The 1,161-nt window shown below is 74.4% G+C and overlaps 1 protein-coding gene across 1 annotated transcript in view; it reads left to right on the top strand.

Annotated features, from left to right (window-relative positions):
- The window catches only part of LOC105854727, a 19,909-nt gene that overhangs the window by 11,836 nt on the left and 6,912 nt on the right, over positions 1–1,161 (top strand). The window contains exons 8-9 of the mRNA XM_012735085.1: positions 183–326; positions 1,009–1,127. Coding sequence (XP_012590539.1) covers positions 183–326; positions 1,009–1,127 — 263 coding nt within the window. The remainder of the gene's footprint in view (positions 1–182; positions 327–1,008; positions 1,128–1,161) is intronic.

The following is a 1,161-nucleotide window of genomic DNA, read 5'->3' on the forward strand; positions in this document are numbered from 1 at the left end:
CTCCGCCCCCGCCGCGCGAACCGAGCCCCACATGGGCGCCCAGGGCAGCTCCCGGGGCTCCCTGTGTGGGGGGCTCTTGGTGAGAGCAGCGCCCTCCAGTCTGTCGCGCCGCACTCGGCGCCCCGCCCTGGGGACGGCCGCCCCGAACCGCGGCCTGCGGCGGCCCCTGCTGGTGCCCACAGGCCTGTTCTCGCCAGTCCAGGCTGGTCAGGAACGAGACGCCCTACTTCCTCTGGACCATCAAGAGGGACGTCGTGGACTACCACAGCCTGAGCGGCGAGCAGGTGCTCAACCACTACGGCAGGACCGCCTCCTTCACCACCAAGGTGACCGGGGGCCACCGCCGGGCCGGTGTCCAGCTGGCCCCTCGCGCGCCCCTGCCCGGCCACGCAAGCCGGGCCCAGGGCCTCCGCGGCACAGCTGCCGCACGCCCCTGCCCGCCGTGGCCCTGCCCCCGTGGCCGTGGGCTCTGCGGGGCCGGGCAACAGGCCTCCCCCAACGCCCCTCTCTCTTTGAGCCCCCAGGCCCTGCCAGGAGACCACACCCCACTTATCCAAGGGGTGAAGTCGCGGCGTGGCCGCTGACCGTGGGCCGGGGGCTTCCCTAGCAGGAGGGCTCCCTCCCTGGGCAGGGAGGACTGGCCGGTACGGGTGGGCGGAGGGTCCCGGCCGTCTGGGCTGCAGCCCCTCGCCCAGCCTTCACACATGCCCTGTGGGGAGCCGTCACGGGGCTCCCCGAAACGCTGTGGGGAGTGGCTGCCAGCACGCAGGGGGCGAGCTGCATGGTGCAGCGCCAGCCGGCATCTGGGGCCTCCAGGCTGAGGTCCGGGGGTGCGTGTGCACTGCTGGGGACTGGGAGGTGGCACAGCCCCCACCCTGCCCCACCACTGACCTGGCTCCGCCAGGCCTGCCCGCGGCTCGAGCGGGCTGGAGGCGAGGCCACAGGTGGGCGGGCGGGAGGACCGGGGGCCGCAGGCGAGCGGGCGAGGACTGGCGGCCGCTCCCCCAGATCGGGCTGTGCGTGAACATGCGGACCCTGCCGTGGTACGTCCAGGCCAACCCTGACGCCTTCTTCCCGCGCTGCTACGGGCTGCGCACGGACAGCGAGAAGCAGGAGTTCCTGGGTGAGCGGCCTGGCCGGCGGGCGCTGCGGCCCGGAGGG

Source organism: Condylura cristata, unplaced genomic scaffold, assembly GCF_000260355.1.
Source record: "Condylura cristata isolate star-nosed mole 26May11 unplaced genomic scaffold, ConCri1.0 scaffold00004, whole genome shotgun sequence".
NCBI lineage: Eukaryota > Metazoa > Chordata > Mammalia > Eulipotyphla > Talpidae > Condylura > Condylura cristata.